The 20,564-nt window shown below is 41.5% G+C and overlaps 1 protein-coding gene across 7 annotated transcripts in view; it reads right to left on the minus strand.

Moving 5' to 3' along the window:
- Positions 1 to 20,564, minus strand: part of Rnf216 (ring finger protein 216) — a 132,330-nt gene that overhangs the window by 104,695 nt on the left and 7,071 nt on the right. For all 7 annotated transcript variants that reach the window (XM_070033487.1, XM_070033485.1, XM_070033486.1 and 4 more), the window contains one exon: positions 3,717 to 3,882. In XM_070033487.1, the coding sequence (XP_069889588.1) occupies positions 3,717 to 3,783 (67 nt within the window). In that variant the 5' untranslated portion in view covers positions 3,784 to 3,882. The remainder of the gene's footprint in view (positions 1 to 3,716; positions 3,883 to 20,564) is intronic.

A 20,564-nucleotide genomic window follows, 5' to 3' on the forward strand; every position in this document is an offset into this window, starting at 1 on the left:
TTTAAAAACCTGTACTTTTCATGTCTGCTTCCATAAGAATGCTGAAAGGTAAAGAATCTAATGCATGATACATCCAGAAAGACAGGCTGAAGCAGCATCAAGAAAGCAAAGTGGCATCATCACCATCATGTCTGAAACTCACACTGACTGAAGCTGGACTGTCTCTCTCAAGGTTAAGGCTCATACATTTTTGGCACAATTAGAAAAACAATTTAAAAAATCAACAAGAACTGGGAATGTGGCTTAGTGGTAGAGTGCTTGCCTAGCATGAATGAAGCTCCGGGTTCAGTTCCTCAGTATCACTAAATAGAAAAGCCTAAAGTGGCACTGTAGCTCAAGTGGTAGAGTGCTAGCCTGGAGCACAGAGAGACTCAGAGACAGTGCCCAGGCCGAGTTCAAGCCCCAGGACCGGCAAAAATAAATCAATGATCTTACTTCATGAGATGCAAAGATTCCAGGGACAGCAATTAGAAAAAACAACAACAACAAACAGATGTGAGGTCTATGTCTTGCTTTGAGTCTGACATGAATGTTTCTTTCCAAAGTTGATAACTAAGAATAAAGTTTTAATTAAGAAAAATGAAGTGGGGCACTGGTGGCTCATACCTGTAATCCTAGCTACTCAAGAGGCTGAAATCAGAGGATTGCAGTTTAAAGCTAGCCTAAACAGGAAAGTCTGTGAGACTCTTATCTCCAATTAACTACCAAAAAGCAGTAAGTAGAGCTGTGGATCAAATGGCAGAGCAATAGCCTTGAGGAAAAAAAAAAAAAGAAGCTCAGCGGGGTGCAGGTGGCTTAATGTGTATTATCCTAGCTACTCAGGAGGCTGAAATATGAGGATCACAGTTCAAAGCCAGCCTGGGCAGGAAAGTCTATGAGACTCTTATCTCCAATAAATCACCAGAAAACCAGAAGTGGTGCTGTGGCTCAAGTGGTAGAGTGCTTGCCTTGAGCTGAAGAGCTCAGGGACAGCGCCCAGGCCTAGAGTTCAAGCCCCAGGACCAAAAAAAAAAAAAAAAAACTCAGACACAGCTTCTAGGCCCTGAGTTCAAGCCCCAGGACCAGCACAAGAAAAAGTAAACAACAAAACAATGGTATATTCCTAGGATCTCAGGATCAGAACCACAATATATTATTAATCAAAGAAAGCAAAACTAGAGCTGGGAATATGGCTTAGTGGTAAAGTGCTTGCCTAGCATGCATGAAGCCCTGGGTTCGATTCCTCAGTACCACATAAACAGAAAAGGCCAGAAATGGTGCTGTGGCTCAAGTGGTAGAGAGCTAGCTTGAGCAGAAGAAACTCAAGGACAGGGGCTGGGAAGTTGGCTCAGTGGTAGAGCGCTTGCCTTGCATGCCTGAGGCCCTGGGTTCGATTCCTCAGCACCACATAAGAAAAAAGCCAGAAGTGGTGCTGTGGCTCAAGTGGTAAAGCGCTAGCCTTGAGCTGAAGAGCTGAGGGACAGTGCCTAGGCCCAGAGTTCAGGCCCCACGACCGGACCCCCCCCAAAAAAAAAAAGAAACTCAAAGACAGTGTCCAGGCAAGGCCTTGAGTTCAAGCCCCAGGACTGACAAAAAAAAAAGATTTTAAAAAGGCGGGGGGGGGGGGGGGGCACACATGGCTGAGAAGGTGGCTCAGTAGTAGAGTGCTTGCATTGCATGCATTGAGGCCCTGGGTTCAATTCCTCAGCACCACATAAGCAGAAAAGGCCGGAAGTGGCACTGTAGCTCAAGTGGTAGAGTGCTAGCCTTGAGCTGAAGAGTGGAGAAAAGCACCCACGCCCAAAGTTCAAGCCCCATAACTGACACAAAAAAAAAAGAGAGAGAAAAAGCAAAACTAGTATAGCTCTTCCATTAAATTTGTATTTACAAAGAAATGAATACAAAAACAAAAAACTATATATTGGTTGACTTGGAGAAAACAGGAAAAAAAAAAAGAAATGAATATACTAAGATCTTTTCCTACTCATCAGCATTTTTTTCTAAGTGAAAAAGTGAATTTTACAAGAAATTTCAAACATATTTAGGAATGTTACCAAAATATATGCACTTTTCCCTTGATGAATAAATGACTTGCCAAAAATTTAAACATTGCTAAGAAAAAAAAAAATTGTGTCCTCAGATTCTCCATGAGGCTAAAAAGCAGGCAAAAAAAATTCAGAGCCAGGTGTGGTAGCACATACTTATAGCACATCACTCTGGAGAATGAGGCAGGATAATAAAGAAGCCAGAACTTGCTGGGTTATGCAGGCCAATCTACCCTTCATAGTGAGACCCTGTCTCAAAAAAAACCAAACTAGCTAGGTGACAGTGGTTGACACCTGTAATTCTAGCTATGTAGGAAACTGAGATCTGGAGGATCAAAATTTGAAGTTAGTCCAGTACAGAAAGTCCATGGCATTCCATTTACAGCAAAAAGCCAGGCTAGGGCTAGGAAGGTGGCTCAGTGGTAGAGCGCTTGCCTTGCATGCCTGACGCCCTCGGTTCGATTCCTCAGCACCACATAAGCAAAAAGAAAAAGCCGGAAGTGACGCTGTGGCTTAAGTGGTAGAGCGCTAGCCTTGAGCTGAAGAGCTGAGGGACACTGCCCAGGCCCAGAGTTCAGGCCCCACGACCGGACCCCCCCCCCCCAAAAAAAAAAGCCAGGCTAAAGGTGTGGCTCAATGGTAAGAGTACAAGGCTTGAACAGATAAGCAAAAACGGAGGCCTGGTGTTCAAGCCTTGGTATGGGGAAAGGAAGGAAAAGAAAGGAACAAAAGGAAAGAAAGGAAGGGAAAGGAAGGAAGGGAGGGAGGGAAAGGAGAGGAGAGATCCAAACAAAGAGACAAGAAATTAAGTATCATGTGAGAGCAAGCAAGCTTACCAGTACCTATCATGTTTTAGATATAATAAACCCAGAGGAATATTCCTTTGCTGTCTTCTTAATCCCATCTCTGTAGATCCAAGGATTTTACTCACAAGTTTGATTACTAACATATTAATCTACTTGTGATAAGTATTTCCTTTGTTCTTTTTGGCTGGTACAAAGCACTTCTTGCTTCCTAGGCAAGTGGAGTACCTGAGCCAAGCTCCAGCCCTTTTTGCTTTATTTAGTTTGTTTTTAGAAAGGATCTAACACTTTTGCTCAGGATGTCTGGGGTCGTGATTTTACTTTTACCTCTTGCGTAGCTGAAATTATAAGCATACAATAAATAATAACATGCTTCAGCCTTTTTTGGGGGTTTTAACTTCTTCCAGGCTAGCCTCAAAACACTGTTCTCCCATCTCTGCCTCCTGATTAGCTGGGATTTTAGGTTTATGCCACTATGCTTGGTAATGGAGAATTCATGAACTTCACTCATGACTATATGCATCATCATTTGGCATAATCCTAGTCTGACAAATACTTTTATTTATTTACTTTTTTTTTTTGGGGGGGGGTCCAGTCGTGGGGCCTGAACTCTTGGCCTGGGCACTGTCCCTCAGCTCTTCAGCTCAAGGCTAATGCTCTACCACTTGAGCCACAGCGCCACTTCCGGCTTTTTTCTTTTTGCTTATGTGGTGCTGAGGAATCGAACCCAGGGCCTCATGCATGCAAGGCAAGCGCTCTATCACTAAGCCACCTTCTCAGCCCTGACAAATACTTTTTATGTCTGATATTCTCAAATCTAAAAATGGAATACTTCTGGATTCTAAATGGGGCAAAACAGATTCATGACCAAGTAGAATAAACAACTTACCTTGTCTCCGGTGGCAGTGAAAGTTGTTCAAGTGAATTACCTCTTCATTATTGTTTCCCTCTGCCATTTTCAAATGTAGTCATACATATATACATATATACATATATATATATACATATATACATATATATATATGTGACTTTTAGTATCGAGACATGATGACCATCTGTTCCAAAGTATATGAAAAAGAAGAAAAGAGCATTAAGAGTATCAAAATGGATTAAAGACCTTAACATCAAACCTGAACCTCTGAAACTACTGCAGGACAGAGTAGGAGAGACACTTGAACTTATAGGCACAGGCAGGAACTTAGAGTCCCAGGGTCACAACAAATTGGAGATAGACTTGACAAATGGGACTACCTTAAAATAAAAAGTTCCTAGACACCCAAAAACATAGATGCCAAACTAGAAAGACAATCAACCAATTGGGAAAAAAAAATTGTTTTTTTTGGGTCCAGTCGTGGGGCCTGAACTCTGGGCCTGGGCGCTGTCCCTCAGCTCTTCAGCTCATGGCTAGCACTCTATCACTTGAGCCACAGTGCCACTTCCGGTTTTTTTTTTTTTTTTTTGCTTATGTGGTGCTGAGGAATCAAACCCAGGGTGTCAGGCATGCAAGGCAAGCGCTCTACCACTGAGCCACCTTCCTATCCCTGGGAAAAAATATTTACCAGCAATATATTAAGATAAGGGCCTAATATCCATTATATACAAGGAACCCAAAAACTAATCCCTCCCAATTCTAACAAACCAATCATTAAATGGGCAAGGAACTAAAGAGAGACTTCTCAGAAGAAGAGATAAAAATAGCAAAGAAACACATGTTCGTTATCTCCAGCTGTAAAGGAAATGCAAATAAAAACAATCCTGAGATACCACCTTATCCCAGTCAGAATGGCCCACATCCTAAATTCAGCCAATGATAAATGCTGGCAGGGATGTGGAGAAAGAGGAACCCTATTGCATTGCTGGTGGGAATGAACACTAATACAAACACTTTGGAAAGTAGTCTGGAGTTACCTCAGAAAGATAAATATAGACCTCCCCTATGATCCGGCCATACCACTCAGGCATCCACCCTGAGCAACAGGAACCAGGATACCAGGATACAAGGACACAGGCTCCTCCATGTTCATTGCTGCCCTTTTCACAATAGCCAAGATATGGAAACAACCCAGATGCCCCATTACAGATGAATGGATCCAAAAATTGTGTTACCTATATACAATGGAGTATTATGCAGCCATTAGAAAGAACAAAATAATAGCATTCGCAGGGAAATGGACGGAACTAGAACAAATCATTTTGAGCAAGGTAAGCCAAGAACAGAGAGGTAAATGGCTCATGGTCTCCCTGCTATATGAATGTGAAATCCAAAATGCAAGGAGATATGACAAAATAAACAGGACTCAAGAAACAAAGGATTTCTACTTAATTTGTTGTATCATTTCTAAATGACCCCCCCCTTTTTTTTTTTGCTGTTGTTGTTGGTTGTGGGTTTGAACTCTGGGCCTGGGCACTGTCCCTCAGTTCTTCAGCTCAAGGCTAGCACTCTACCACTTGAGCCACAGTGCCACTTCTGGTTTTATGGTGGTTAATTGGAGATAAGAGCCTCATGGACTTCTTGTCTGGGCTGGCTTTGAACTACGATCCTCAGATCTCAGTCCCGATTAGCTAGGATTACAGGAGTAAGCCACTGGCACCCGGCTGACTTCCTGTTCTTGACCTTATATATGGTGTGTATATATATATATATATATATATATATATATATATATATATATATATATATATATATATGTGCACATCTGAGAGAAGCTAGGAGGAAGACAAAGAATCAGAGGAAAACGGGAAAAAACAAACAAACAAACAACAGAGGGGCCCATCAGCTGCACTGGACATTGATGAAAATGAACTAAGCAACTCAAGGACAACAATGGGAGGGAAGGAATGAGAGAGAAAGAGGAAACAGCTTACACTAAGCAAAAAGAAAGAAATGTACATATCACTCCATGTAGAAGAAATAGTTGTAGGAAGTGGCGCTGTGGCTGAAGTGGTAGAGCGCTCACCTTGAGCTGAAGAGCACAGGGACAGCGCCCAGTCCCAGAGTTCAAGCCCCATGACCAACACCCCCCTCTCCCCCCCCCCCCAAAAAAAAGAAATCTACAGTATTTTGGGCTGGGAAGGTGGCTCAGTGGTAGAGCGCTTGCCTTGCATGCCTGAGGCCCTGGGTTCGATTCCTCAGCACCACATAAGCAAAAAGAAAAAAGCCGGAAGTGGCGCTGTGGCTCAAGTGGTAGAGCGCTAGCCTTGAGCTGAAGAGCTGAGGGACAGCGCAAGTCTGTTTAAAAAAAAAAGAAAGAAAGAAATAGTTGTATTGTCAAAGCTTATAGAATTAACTAACTTTATAGATCATTATAATGACAATTTGCCTTGTGAAGGTTAAAATGTGTATGTGACTTTAAGTATCACTATTCTACAATACTGTGAAATTTATGTAATCTCAATAAAAATTATTTTTAAAAAAGAGTGAGAATATTTGTTAGGTGCTGGTGGCTTATGCCTATAATCTGATGATCACAGTTAGAAGACAGCCCAGGCAGGAAAGTCCATGAGACTCTCATTTCCAATTAACCACCAAAAAGCCACAAGAAAAGTATGACTAAAGTGGTAGTGTCAGCCTTGAGTAGAAAAGCTAAGGAATAGTGTCTAAGCCCTGAGTTCAAGCCCTTGTACTGGTACGTATATACGTATGTGTACAAGTACCACACACATACACATGCATGCATGTACACATACATACAAGCTCGCATACACATGCACATGTATGCGCACACACAGGCGCGCACACACACACACACACACACACACAGGAGTATTTGCCGGGTGCTACTGGCTCATGCCTCTAATCCTAGCTACTTAGGAGGCTGAGATCTAAGTCATGGTTTGAAGCCAGCCAGAATATCTCCAATTAACTAGTTAAAGGCTTGAACTGGTAGAGCCAGTGGTAGAGCACCAGTTATGAAGGAAAAGGTGGATTGAGACTTGGAAACACTGAATTCAAGCCTCAGAATTCAAACTCTTTCCCACACAGATTTAGCCAAGGTAGCATTCAAAGCTGGCTCTCAGATTATGCTGAGACTCACAGGATGACTATGGTCTAGGCCAAGCAAGAAATGAAACCCTATCCCTAAAATAGCTATACCAAACTGGGTGTGGTGGCTCATACCTGTAATTCTAGCTACTCAGGAGACTGAGATCTGAGGACCACAGTTCAAAAGCCAGTCTGAGCAAGAAAGTCCATGAAACTCCTACTGCCAATTAACCACCAGAAAACAGGAAGTGGTGCTGTGGCTCAAAGTGGTAAAGCGCTAGCCTTTAGCTAAAGAGCTCAGGGACAGTACTTGGGCCCTGCGTTCAAGCCCCATGAGAGACCAAAACCAAAACAAACAAACCCAAACCCCAACTTCACTAAAAAGAAGCATATATTTAGAGGGGAAATTAGTGCTGTAGACTGAACTATGTCCCCTGTCTGGAAATTCCTATGTTGAAACCTTAACAGGGCAAAGTGATGGTTGCTGCAGGTGAGGCTTCTGGAAGGTAACTAGATACAGAAGAAGCCATGGAGTGGGGCCCCATTACAGACTAGCACCTTTAGAAGAAGTGGCAGCAGAGATCCTTCTTTGTCTTTACTGTTTGAGGACAAAGGAAAAGGCAGCTGTGGGCCATTTTGGAGAATAGCTCTCAGAGCTTAACCTGGCCATACTGGATCCTGTTCTTAGGCATCCAGTCTCCAAACTGTGAGAAAGCAAATCTCTGTTAAATGCCAACAAGCTAATACACGTAGAACTATACAATCTACCTACAGCACAGAAAATGATCAGTCTTAATTTTAAGTAACCAATGAGCCGGGTGCTGGTGGCTCACACCTGTAATCCTAGCTACTCAGGAGGCTGAGTTCTGAGGATCGCAGTTCAAAGCCAAGCAGGAGCAGGAAAGCCTGTGAGACTCTTATCTCCAATAAACCACTAGAAAACCAGAAGTGGTGCTGTGGCTCAAGCGGTAGAGTGCTCATCTTGAGTTGAAGAGTGCAGGGACAGTGCCCAAGCCCAGAGTTCAAGCCCCAAGACTGACCAAAAACAAAGAAAAAAAACAAAGTAACCAATGACTGGCACTAAATAAAGTTTCTGAATAGGTGAAGTTAAAATTCCATACAGTTGTCAGGGAAAGATGTTATATCGAGGGGGTGACATTTACCAAACAGTTCAATTGTGATAATGTCTTCAATTTCATTCTTGTTAGAAAGAATAAAAGAGATGACAAAGTACAATAAGCATGAATGTGCAAGTGTCTTTATCCTGAATTGTAATGCTTTGGGTAGATATCCAAGAATGGTATAGCTGCAACATGGGGTAATTTTATGCTTAGTTTTTTAAGGGACTCTACACTTTTCAATCATAATTTCCAGGTTCTGATTTTTAAAAAAATCACAAGGTCACATAAGACCAAAAGAATGCAGTTAGGCACACATATAGCAACACACTCACATCTAAAAGGAACAAGGACAAAGCACAAAGGCAAGACTAAAAACTGAAATCAACTTAGCTATGATTCAGACCAAGTTACTTGGGAGAAGAGACACAGATACATATTTCCAACAGAAAATACAGTATAGAACGAATTCGGGGGGGGGGAGGAATAAAAGATGATAAATTCTCTGGCGTCAAAAAAGCAAAAGATGGGGGCTGGGAAGATAGCTCAGCGGTAGAGTGCATGCCTTGCAAGCATGGGGCCCTGGGTTGGATTCCTCAGCACCACATAAACAGAAAAAGCCGGAAGTGGAGCTGTGGCTCCAGTGGTAGAGCACTAGCCTTGAGCTGAAGAGCTGAGGGTCAGCACCCAGACCCAGAGTTCAGGCCCCATGACCGGCAAAAAAATAAATAAATAAAGCAAAAGATGGGGCTGGGAAGGTGGCTCAGTGGTAGAGTGCTTGCCTTGCATGCCTGAGGCCCTGAGTTCGATTCCTCAGCACCACATAAGCAAAAAGAAAAAAGCAGGAAGTGGCTCTATGGTTCAAGTGGTAGAGCGCTAGCCTTGAGCTGAGGGACAGCGCCCAGGCCCAGAGTTCAGGCCCCATGACCGGACCCCCTCCCCCCAAAAAAGCAAAAGATGATTCTGATTCTGATGAGTATGATAATGATGCTATAAGCTTCAACTTCATTTCAGGCACAGCCTACTCAACTTCAATAAGTTTATAGACCATGAATGGTATAGCCAGCTCCAGAAGCAACAGGAATGCCTCCAGGCATAACTTCATTAATGCCAGATGCTCTCTTCTGATGCTAGGCATGCACCTGGATGGTGTTATCAATGACAATACATTCAGCCATCACTAGGTATGACTCAGCATATCCTGCAATCCCTCCAATGAGCCACCACAGGCTGTCTCAGAACAAAGTATTCTCACTAGACCACCTGTACCAAGAGCAACAGTACCTGCCCACATCCTATTTTTCTAGTGCTGGACAGATTCAGACAGCTGTCTAAGGATCTGTCAGTACAGATCTCAAGCCCTTAAACAGCAGCTAACACTACAGAACTCGGAAAGCCTACATTCCTGCTTATACAGTCATCAGGTTCAACCACTATTACCACAAGTAGTGCTACAGCAAAACCAGAAATGTCCTTAACAAGTAAACCTGCTATATTTATAACCACCCATGTAACCAGTAAGCTGATTCATCTAGATGGTGCTGCATCAATGAAGGAGAGAAGGGCAGTTACCTAAATATCAACATAATCTTCCTTGACTCAGACAGGCCCAATTGCTAATCCACCTGAGAATTAACTGGGGACATCAAAGCTAGGATCCCACAGCAGCACACCACCTCACCATCCGTATGTGGAAGTCAATCATCAAGGCATTCCTGGGCTCTGCTGCTGCCTGGGCAGGCACTAGCAATGGTACCTACCCTCTTATCAAGGTGGGCCTCCTCCACTTCCAATGGGAATGAGACCTACTGTAATGCTGCACGGTGCCTGTTACTGATCTTAAACTGTTTGCAAAGCCAAACTTTAAGGCAACTTTAACAAACATTACTTTCTCATACACTAGGAACTACTGGATATTAATGTGGAAAAATTTATTTGGAATAACAGGAATTTTTCCTAAGGTTGTAATTTATACTGCATAGTTTGTATGTTTCATCTAGGTTTTTAGAAGTTCATTAAATTGTCTAGGTGCTGGGCTTATTGAGCATACTACCTTAACTAAGGCAAGTTCTATAAGCTTTTTTATTTTTTTCTAACACTGTTACTTATTTTTTGTTTATGTGAGAGCAAGGAATTGAACCCAGGGCCTCATGCGTGCTAGGCAAGCACTCTAACACTAAGCCACTTTCCCACCACCCAAATAACAGATCCTTTTGTCAGTAGTGGGGCTTGAACTTAGGGACTGGGCACTGTCTCTGAGCTTTTTTACTCAAGGCTGGTACTTTATCTCTTTGAGCCACAGTACCACGTATAAGCTTTCAAAGCTATTGGTAAAATTATGCCTTCACAGTATTTCAGATGCTGCTGGTCTCCATATCCCCAACCAAGCAAGATGAGGGCTGTAAGTGTTTACAAGTATATATACACTTTAATGTGCCCTCATGTTGCAGAGTAGAAGAAATGTGACTTTTCTGTAATATTAAACTCCATTATAACAAAATTAAGAGCAAAATGTTTTTCCCCCCTCAGGCACAATGGCTCATCCCAGTTATTTGGGAGGTAGAGACTGGGAGGACCATAATTTAAAGCCAGTTGGTAAAGAAAGTGAGATTCCATCTCAACAAACAAGACAAGCATGGTGATTCACACCTGTAATCCTAGTATGTGGGAGGTGTAGGGAGGAGGATCACAATCCAAAGCTGCCTAGGCAAGTACAAGATACTCTCTGAAAACTAACCTAAAGCAAAAGGGATACAGGCATGGCTCAAGTGGTAGAGAGTTTGACTAGCAAGCAAAAGCCCTAATTCCAAACCCTAGTTTAAAAAAAAAAAGTTGTCAGATACTGGTGGCTCACGCCTATAATTCTAGCTACTCAATAGGCTGAAATCTGAGGATTGTGATCAAAGCCAGCCCGAGCAGGAAAGTCTGTGAGACTCTTATCTCCAATTAACCACCAGAAAACTGGAAGTGGTGCTGTGGCTAAAGTGGTAGAGCACTAGCCTTAAGTTGAAGAGCTCAGGAATAGCGCCCAGGCCCAGAGTTCAAGCCCCATGACTGACAAAAAAAAAAAAAAAGTTAAGGATTAATAAACTTAAGCTTTCCACAGTGGCATTATCGTACCTACTGAGATTTATCCGAGATGCAATTATTACTAACAGAAATATTAATAAAATAAGCCTCTATCAAGATTAAGAAAACAGGGTGAGAGAACATCAGTTGCCATTATCAGGAATGTAGATGAAGGTATCATTACAATTGCTACAGGTGTAACAAAGGTAAAGTAGTATTATGAACAACTGTGCTAACCAGTTTGGAATTTTGGGTGAAATGGGCACAATCCTTGAGACATGGTTTGCTGTAACTGCCACATTTTGATATGTGGAAAGTTCTCTAACAAATAAAGAACTTAGATCAGTAATAAAGAACCTTCCCAGAAAAAATATGCCAAGCCCTCAAACTTCCTCAATGAAGTCTTTTTTTTTTTTGGCCAGCTCTGGGGCTTGAACTTGGGGCCTGGCTGTCCCTAAGCTTCTTCTGCTGACGGCTAGTGCTCTACCACTCGAGCCACAAATCCATTTATGGCTTTTTCTGAGTTTTATTGGAGATGAGAGTCTCACAAGCTTTAATGCCCAGGCTGGCATTAAGGTATCCTGAGTAGTTAGGATTACAGGTGTGAGCTGCCAGCACTCAGCTCCCAATGAAGTCTTTTACACATTTATACTGGGTATCTGACACTTTCATTCATTGATGGGCACTCTAACACCTGAGCCATGCCTTCAACCCTCTTTCACACATTTGAGGAATAAAACTAGTATTACAAAAACTTTCCAAAAAATAGAAGAAATAAAATTTCTCAAAGTAGGCCAGCGTAATATAAAAAATACAGAAGAGTTGGGCACCAGTGGTTCAAGTGGTAGAGCGCTAGCCTTGAGCCGAAGAGCTCAAGGACAGTGCCCAGGCCCAGAGTTCAAGCCCCACAACCGACAAAATGTTTTTAACAAAGTATGGCTACATTATTAGAAAGGATATATGGTTTATGAACAAATATATAAAACTCAAAACCAAAGGAAGGCAACTTATGTTATTTTAATGAAAGAGAAAAAAATGTAAAATTGGTGAAGTAAAAATGCTTAGCAAATCAGTATTAGAAGGGAACATCTTTTGGCTGGGAATGTAGCTTAGTGGTAGAGTGCTTGCCCAGCATGCATGAAGCTCTGGGTTCAACTCCTCAGTACCACATAAACAGAAAAGCTGGAAGTGGCGCTGTGGCCCATGGTAGAGTGCTAGCCTGGAGGACAGAGGTGCTCAGAGACAGTGCCCAGGCCCTGAGTTCTAGCTCCAGGACTGGCAAAAAAAAGGAAGGGAGGCTGGGAAGGTGGCTCAGTGGTAGAGCGCTTGCCTTGCATGCTCGAGGCCCTGGGTTCGATTCCTCAGCACCACATAAGCAAAAAGAAAAAAGCCGTGAGTGGCACTGTGGCTCAAGTGGTAGAGTGCTAGCCTTGAGCTGAAGAGCTGAGGGACAGCGCCCAGGCCCAGAGTTCAGGCCCCACGACCGGACCGCCCCCCCCCCCCCCCCCATAAAAGGGACCATCTTTTATCTGATTAAAGGCAATTCAAAAACCCTCCAGCAGATGTCATCCCTATTCTGGGACAAATACCTTTCTCTCCAAGATTGAATGAAAAAAAATACAATATCAGGTAAAAAGGAAGACATAAAAGTGTCATCAATTATTGAAGCAGATGATAAAAATGTCACTGCAAAAGCAAAGACACAAAGACTGAAAAGCAGAATAGAAGGCTCTGATAAAGGCCCACATATATTCATTTATCAACATTAATCAAAGATGCACTGCCGTGTAGGAGTGGAAGGAATCCACATGGGGAAAAAATGAGCCTGGATTTATTCTTGAGATGGCACATAAAAGTCAATTCTTGGGGCTGGGAAGTTGGCTCAGTGGTAGAGCGCTTAGCCTTGAGCTGAAGAGCTGAAGGACAGCGCCCAGGCCCAGAGTTCAGGCCCCTCAACTGGACCCAAAAAAAAAAAAAAAAAAAAAAGTCAATTCTTGATAGATTAACAAAGAAAGACAAAAACAGCAAAATTTCTTTAAACTTTTATATGAGAACTCAACTGTTCTTATGGGACACAACTGTGTATATCTGTAGGTACAATTATTTTTTCAGTACTGGTATTTGAACTCAAGGCCTCATTCCATACCACATGAAACACAGCTCCAGCCCCAACTGTGCATTTTATATATTTAACTGTATAGAGATACCACTAGAATGAATAAACAAATGAATAAATGAATCAAGAGGTCTCTAGACACAAGGCTAATATACAAACATGAACAGTACACCAGTAAGAAATAATTTTAAAAATATTTCAAAAGAATATTTCTGCTCACAAGAGCCAAGTTATGGAAACATCCCAGATGGCCTATATCAATGAAAGTATCAAGAAAATGTGTGTGTATAAAACTGAATATCATTAAGAATAAGAATATTGTCATTTGCAGGGAAATGGATGGACCTGACAAAATACCATACCAAGTGAAGTCAGGCTGAGAGACAAAGAATACCTTCCTTCAATGTGTATGTTTAGACCTAAAATAAACACACATTTGAAAACACCTACAAGTTACCTTTGGACAATTAACAGTTTAACAGCATAAGTATCAAGAAGCTAAAATATGTCTTGACTGGAGGTGGGGAACTACTGGAAGGGGAGCAGATAAATAGAAAGAGGAACAGTGGGCAATTACAGTCATAATAATGTACATATGTGAAAATGGAACTAGGAAACTTGAGAGGGATGAGATGGGATAGATGGGGGGGGTGATGAAAGGGGTGACACAGACTAGATGTGAACCACTAGAGCCTGGTGTGTTCACTATTTTGAGATAGCAGAAACATACAAACTAAATCCACAAGGGAATTCTGAAAGATGGCAATAGTGGCAGCAGCATAATCTTTGAACCTTTCCATTCTTACATAAAAGCAGAAAAAACTCAGCAACCATCAGTTTCAAAAACAAAACAAGGGGGGTAGGGGGGGAGGCTGGGAAGGGATGTGAAGAGTAAACAAACATAAGAAATGTACACATTATCCTGTCCATGTAATTGTAACCCCTCTGTACAGTATGTTCACAAATAAATTAAATTAAATTAAAAAAAAAAACAAGCCAAGTGCTAGTGGCTCATACCTGCAATCCTAGCTACTCAGGAAGGCTGAGATCTGAGGATTTTAAAGTCAGGAAAGTCTCTGAGACTCTTATCTCTAATTAAGCACCAAAAACAGCCAGAAGTGTGGCTCAAGTAGAAGATCACTAGTCTTGAGCAAAAAAGCTCAAGGACAGTGCCCAGGCCTTGAGTTCAAGCCCTAGGACCTAAACAAACAACAACAGCAAACACTAACAAACAAAAAAACTTAACCTAATTAGTTTCCACACACTCATAAATGTAAGCAGGTGATACTCCTGAATTACAAGATCACTAAAGTACTTGTGTTTGTGCCTTAGAAAGCACAGAACACCATTTGGATCTAAGAATGAGAAATCTGAAATAACTAACAGACCAATCTAAGAAAGTAAAGGCCAGATGGGCTTTTGTTTTGACAAAATATACAGCAGTCCAATTCAAAAGTACAAGCGGGTGGCTCATGCCTGGAACCCTTGCTACTCAGGAGGCTAAGATCTGAGGAGCATGGTTCAAAGCCGGCATGGTCAGGAAAATCTGTGAGACTCTTATCTCCAATAAACCACTAGAAAACCAAAAGTGGCACTGTGGCTCAAGCAGTAGAGTGCTTGAAGAGCGCAGAGACAGCGTCCAAGCCCAGAGTTCAAGTCCCAAGACCGACAAAAGAAAAAAAAAAGTGCAAGTCTTTACAATAGGACAGAGAGATACACTGATCTAAGACAGAACTGTTATAACTGGTGAAACAGAGCTCCCTTGCAGCTAGGACCTACAACTAAGAAAATGAAGTCACACAGACTTTCCTGCCTGGGCTGGCTTTGAATCACAATCCTCAGATCTCAGCCTCCCATGTGAGCTACTGGCACCAGCTAGAAATTTTTATTTTTTATTTAGTTAATTTTTTTTGGTCCAGTCGTGGGGTCTGAACTCTGGGTCTGGGCGCTGTCCCTCAGCTCTTCAGTTCAAGGCTTGAGGCACAGCTCCACTTCCGGCTTTTTTATTTTTTCTGCTTATGTGGTGCTGAGGAATCGAACCCAGGGCCTCATGCATGCAAGGCAAGCACTCTACCGCTGAGCCACCTTCCCAGCCCTAGAAATTTTTAATTACTGGGCATTGTTGGGACTTAAACTTAGGCCAGCGCTACTTCCAGCTTTTTGGTAGTTCATTGGAGATAAGAGTTTTATTGCCTTTCCTGACAGGGCTGGCTTCAAACCAGGATTCTCAGACCTCAGCCTCCTGGTTAGGTAGGATTACAGGAAAGATCCACCAGTACCTGGTTCATAACTTTTTTTTAAAAAGGCATGTTCAAGGTAACAAATACATTATCTTTAAAAAAATTGGTAAATTTTGCCCATGTAATTGTAACCCCTCTGTACAGTATTTTCACAATAAATTTTTTTTAATTGGTAAATAATGTTAAAAGCATTTTCTTGCCTTTTCTATATGAATTGTATCATGGAGTAACTAAATAGACAAGGAATGGCTCTTTTCCTTTTTTTTTTTTGTCTAACACCAGAACTCAGACTCAGAACCTGACACTTTTGCTTACTGGCTGGTGTTCTACCACCTGAGCCATATCTCTAACCCCAAGGAATGGTTTGTTTATATAGGTATTCTAACTAAAAAAAAAAAAAAAATCAAGAAGATCACAATGAAAATATCATTTCCCAACCCTCAATCAATTACAACATCCAGACACTAAAGTCTAATCAGTCTTTAACATCAGAGACATACTCAATGCCTTCTAAAGAAAAAACTATGGAGGGTCTCACCAAAATCTGAGCCTGAAGGAGCTAAACCCAGGAGACTTTTTTTTTTTTTTTTTTTTTTGTGGGTCATGGGGCTTAAATTCGGAGCTTGGGAACTATCCCTAAGCTCTTTTGCTCGAGGCTAGTGCTCTACCACCAGAGTCACAGCTCCAATTCTGGTTTATGGTGGTTAATTGGAAGTAACAGTCTCACAGACTTTCCTGCCAAGGCTGGCTTTGAACTGTGTGTGATCCCAAGGTCTCAGCCTCCTGAATAGCTAGGATTACAGGCTTAAACCACCAATACCAGGCCCAGGAGACAAATTCTCAGACAGAAGTCAAAGAAAAATTTTATTCCTCAGTATTTAATGGAAGTGATGCAGTTAGAACAAAACTGTCTTAAGCTCTGTAAGGGGAATATATTTTTAAGAGGCTGATAAACATAATCACTGAGAAACTATAGGTCAATAGATACAAGTTCAGTAACAGATAAACTATAAGAAAAAATGGACAAGGAACCTCAGGAGACTTGAAAACTATTTTTTTAATGAGTGCGGGTAAACTACTGTACCTAGGGAAATACTTAGGTGATAAAACCATCAACACTAAAAAACAATTATAAAAATCAGAGTAGCCAGGTGCCAGTGGCTGAGATCTGTGGATTGCAGTTCAAATCCAGCCCGGGGAAGGAAAAGTCCCTGAGATTCTTATCTCCAATTAATCATAGAAAAAGCTGGAAATGGCTCAAGTGGTAGAGTGCTAGCCTTGAGTAAAAGGTGCTTAGGGTCAGCACCCAGGCCCAGAGTTCCACTGATTATGATGAGGTTGAAGTCTTGACAACAGTTAGCTATTTCTTTTTTTTATTTTTTATTTTCTTTTTTTTGGGGGGGTCTGGTCGTAGGGCCTGAACTCTGGGCCTGGGCGCCATCCATCAGCTCTTCAGCTCAAGGCTAGCGCTCTACCACTTGAGCCATAGCGCCACTTCCGGCTTTTTTCTTTTTGCTTATGTGGTGCTGAGGAATCGAACCCAGGGCCTCAGGCATGCAAGGCAAGCGTTCTACCACTGAGCCACCTTCCCAGTTCCAACAGTTAGCTATTTCTTGACCAAGGTGGTAGATATAACTTATAATTTACTAAACTATCCATGTGATTTTTTTTTTCTTTTGGTCGGTCTTGAGGCTTGAACTCTAGGCCCGGGCACTGTCCCTCAGTCTTCAGCTCAAGGCAAGCGCTCTACCACTGAGCCGCCTTCCCAGCCTGTTTTGTGAGATTTTAAATATTGGTATTTTATTTCAAAACAGTAAAAGCCAAAAATATTACACATTCAGTCTAGAAACTGATCATACTAAATATTGTTAAGTATATAAAGCAACGGGGACTTTCATATACTGTCAGTGGGAGAATACACTAGTATATATGGACAAAAAATGCTTGATGCTTATCAATTCTAGTGAAAAGATCAACTCTACTGCTTTGTCTATTCTATACAAATGTGTGCTTGTTTACACCATGTATATGTGTAAAGAGTGCTCAGAGCAACATTATTTATAATAGCCAAAACTAAAGCCAATCAAGATGAAATAAACAATATTACTGTTACATTCATACACTATCCATATAGAAATAAAATAGAAGCAATTATACTCATACAAACAAATAATATTGATGGATTTTGTGTGTGTGTGCCAGACCTGGAGCTTGAACTCAGGGCCTGGGCATGAGCTTTTTCTCTCAAGACTAGCAGTCTACCATTTGAATCATAGCTCCACTTCTGACTTATTCTTTTTTGTAATTAACTGGTGATGAGTCTCATGGATTTCCCTTTTGGGGCTGGCTTTAAATCATGATCCTGAAATCTCAGCCTCTTGAGCAACTAAGATTATAAGTGTGAGACACCAGGATACCACTGGACCTTAAAATAATGGTTGAATGAAGGAATCCAGACATAAAAATATATAAACTAAATGATGTTCTTTACATAAAGTTTAGGCAGTAGGCAGCATAATACTTAGTTACATGGAATAAATCTGTGTATTGCAAAACAAAAATTAGGAGAAAATGTCAATGTAAGAAAAAATTACTGTAAAACAATAGGGACCAACAAAATTTTTTGTTAAATGTGTATGATTTGATTTTTGAGATATTTTCTTACTTTGACTAAAAATTAGGAGAAATGAAGCTGTTAACCATGGCTTATGCCTATAATCCTAGCTACTCAGGAGGCTGAGATCTGAGGATCAAGGTTCAAAGCCCCAGCCCAGACAAATTCAAGAGACTCTTATCTCCAATTAAACACCAAAATACTAGAAATGGAGGTGTGACTTTAAATAGTAGAGTGCCAGCCTTGACTTAAACAAAAAAGTTGAGAAAAAGGGGCTAGGAAGGTGGCTCAGTGGTAGAGTGCTAGCCTTTAGCAAAAAAAGCTCAGAGACAGCACCCAGGCCCTAAATTCAAGCCCAAGGATTAAAAATAAAAAAAATCAAATCATAAATAATCCACCTCTTCTCCAGTCTACTGGTAACCTATTCCTTGTCCTGCTCTTTGCTTTCCCTTCACGATGATATTCGTCTTTGTAAAATCTTATGAAGCCTATCAACAGGAAACAATAAAATAGGGGCACCTTGATTTATTTGGAATCTTTTGTAATTAACAACTATTAAGCAATGGTGAGTTTAGGTCTTTTCACTCAAAATAATTCAGAAAAGGACAAACTGCCATCTAATCTGGCTGTACCAAGTGTGCATTTTGGTGACGATAACACAAAGTAGACAATATCAGCTACTCGGGCTGGGAAGGTGGCTCAGTAATAGAGCGCTTTGCCTTGCATGCCTGAGGCCCTGGGTTCAATTCCTCAGCACCACATAAACAAAAAAAAAAAGCCAGAAGTGGTGCTGTGGCTCAAGTAGTAGAGCGCTAGCCTTGAGCTGAAGAGCTGAGGACAGCGCCTAGGCCCAGAGTTCAGGCCCCATGACTGAACCCCCCCCCCCCAAAAAAGACAACATCAGCTACTGAGGAGGCTGAGATATGAAGATCAATGTTCAAAACCAGCCCCCAACAGAATGTGAGATTCTTATCTCTAGTTAACCACCAAAAAGCTGGAAGTGAAGGTAGAGCACCAGTGGTAGAGCACCAGTTTCAAGCAAATATTACTATTTTCCTTTGTATCTGTCCAGTTCAGTTCTAACAAAGAGAAGGCAATTTCTGGAGTTTCTGTCTGCCTGAGACTGCTGCTGTGTGGAGACTTTCAGGTGAAGCTACTGTCAGCATGTCTGACCAGAAGGCAAAACTTCCAACTGAGGACTTGGGGGATAACAAAGAAGGAAAATACATTAAACTTAAAAGTCATTCAATGGTCTAGGTATTCTTTTTCTTTTCCCTAGATATTTTATTTTTAAAAATAGTTCTTTTGTAATGTGGTGTTTAAAATGGAACTCAATACTGGCACTCTATTCTCTTTAAAATATCTGTTAATATGAATTCTACTGTTCATTATTCACTATCACTTGTTTTCATTGTGCTGATTTTTGATGGTCAAACCTCAGCTCCCTTCACACTGCCCTCTCATTTTTAAAAATGATGGTGCACAGAGAGGCCACATTTTTCAAGACTACGATTTTAGGTACAATCAATCAATCAAAGACTTTCCAATTGGCTCTGAAGTTCTACCATGTGATAGTGTCACTCCTGGACTATGACTTTCAAGTGGTAGATGGAAGTTTTTCATAGAACTGTAGAAAAAAGACCTTTCCTCAACTTGGGGGCTTCTTAAAGTCTGAGGGTTTAGACGAAATGAAGAGAAATATATCAGAACTGTAATCAAGCTGGCAGATATGGTAAGAGTGCTTAACTCCAAAGATGGCTTCACTGATGAGAAAGTAAGATTTAAAAAAAAAATCTTGTCAGGAGAACTCAGAAAAATTCTAATTTTCATTGTAAGTTAATAAAGTTGTCCATACAGAAGTGTATAAAACAGAATACTGTTCCTGGCTGGGAATGTGGTTTAGTGGTAGATGCTTGCCTCGCATGTACACAGTCCTGGGTTTGATTCCTCAGCATCACATAAACAGAAAAAGCCAGAAGGGGCACTGTGGCTCAAGTGGTGGTAGAGTGCTAGCCTTGAGCAAAACAAGCTTAGGGACAGTGCTCAGGCCCTCAGTTCAAGCTCCAGGACTGGCAAAAAAACTTTAACTGAAAGTTACTTCTGAATCAAAGATTTAATTAAGACCATAGTATCTTTTAAAATACTCAAATGTTTTGCTTTTGAAAATTTGACATTCCTATATGGTGCATATGATAGTTACCCAAAAAATCAGCATGGCAAAAAAAAAAAAAAAAGGCTATCACACCACTTCCATTTTTCTTCTATGACTAGAGATATGAGTTTCACAGACTTTCCCACCCAGGCTGACTTTGAACTGCGATCCTTAGATCTCAGCCCCTTAGGATTACAGGGGTGAGCCACCTCTGACCAGCAGCATGAAATTCTTTTTTTTTTGGATCCGGTCGTGGGGCCTGAACTCTGGGCCTGGGCGCTGTCCCTCAGCTCTTCAGCTCAAGGCTAGCGCTCTACCACTTGAGCCATAGCGCCACTTCCGGCTTTTTTCTTTTTGCTTATGTGGTGCTGAGGAATCGAACCCAGGGCCTCTGGCATGCAAGGCAAGCGCTCTACCACTGAGCCACCTTCCCAGCCCCCAGCATG

This window comes from Dipodomys merriami, unplaced genomic scaffold, assembly GCF_024711535.1.
Source record: "Dipodomys merriami isolate MVZ:Mamm:240054 unplaced genomic scaffold, mDipMer1.0.p SCAF_22, whole genome shotgun sequence".
In the NCBI taxonomy this organism is placed as follows: domain Eukaryota; kingdom Metazoa; phylum Chordata; class Mammalia; order Rodentia; family Heteromyidae; genus Dipodomys; species Dipodomys merriami.